General features: G+C 46.1%; 1 protein-coding gene across 1 annotated transcript in view; it reads right to left on the reverse strand.

The window, feature by feature from the left end:
- Nucleotides 1–16: 16 nt before the first annotated feature.
- LOC125485999 (transmembrane protein 116-like) overlaps nucleotides 17–514 on the reverse strand; it is a gene marked incomplete at its 3' end in the record, with an annotated part of 10,104 nt that continues 9,606 nt past the window's right edge. Inside the window, exon 4 of the mRNA XM_048611740.1 lies at nucleotides 17–166. Coding sequence (XP_048467697.1) covers nucleotides 17–166 — 150 coding nt within the window. The remainder of the gene's footprint in view (nucleotides 167–514) is intronic.

Genomic DNA, 514 nt, shown 5'->3' on the forward strand with positions numbered 1-514 from the left:
TCACTTTGGAATTTTGCACGCTACAGTATGATTGCTTCTGAGAACGCAGGAGTGGAGTCTGTGTATCAATGTCACGACGAGCCTTTTGTCTCATGTGACGGAGCATTCTCTGTGTCCAACCATACACAATGCAGTTCAGCAGTCCCTGAGATGGAGCAGTGAATGCCTGGAGCAAAAACAAAGCAGCAGGGTGTGTTAAAATTAACATGCTTTTTTTTAGAAAACTGTCACACAGTTATCCTCAAGTTAAGCAGAGATAGTAGGAACTGCCGATGCTGGAGAATCTGAGATAACAAGGTGTAGAGCTGGATGAACATAGCAGGCCAAGCAGCATCCGAGGAGCAGGGGACTGACCTATCCCCTCCCTAACTCCCTATCTACACTCACCTTTACTGGCTCCAACCCCGCCTCTTTGACCTGTCTGTCTCCTCTCCATCTATCTTTTCCTTTATCCATCTTCTAAAAATGGTAAATGGAAAAGCCCTGGGGAAAATTGATGCACAGAGAGATCTGG

Source organism: Rhincodon typus, chromosome 24, assembly GCF_021869965.1.
Source record: "Rhincodon typus isolate 14 chromosome 24, sRhiTyp1.1, whole genome shotgun sequence".
Classification (NCBI taxonomy): Eukaryota; Metazoa; Chordata; class Chondrichthyes; order Orectolobiformes; family Rhincodontidae; genus Rhincodon; species Rhincodon typus.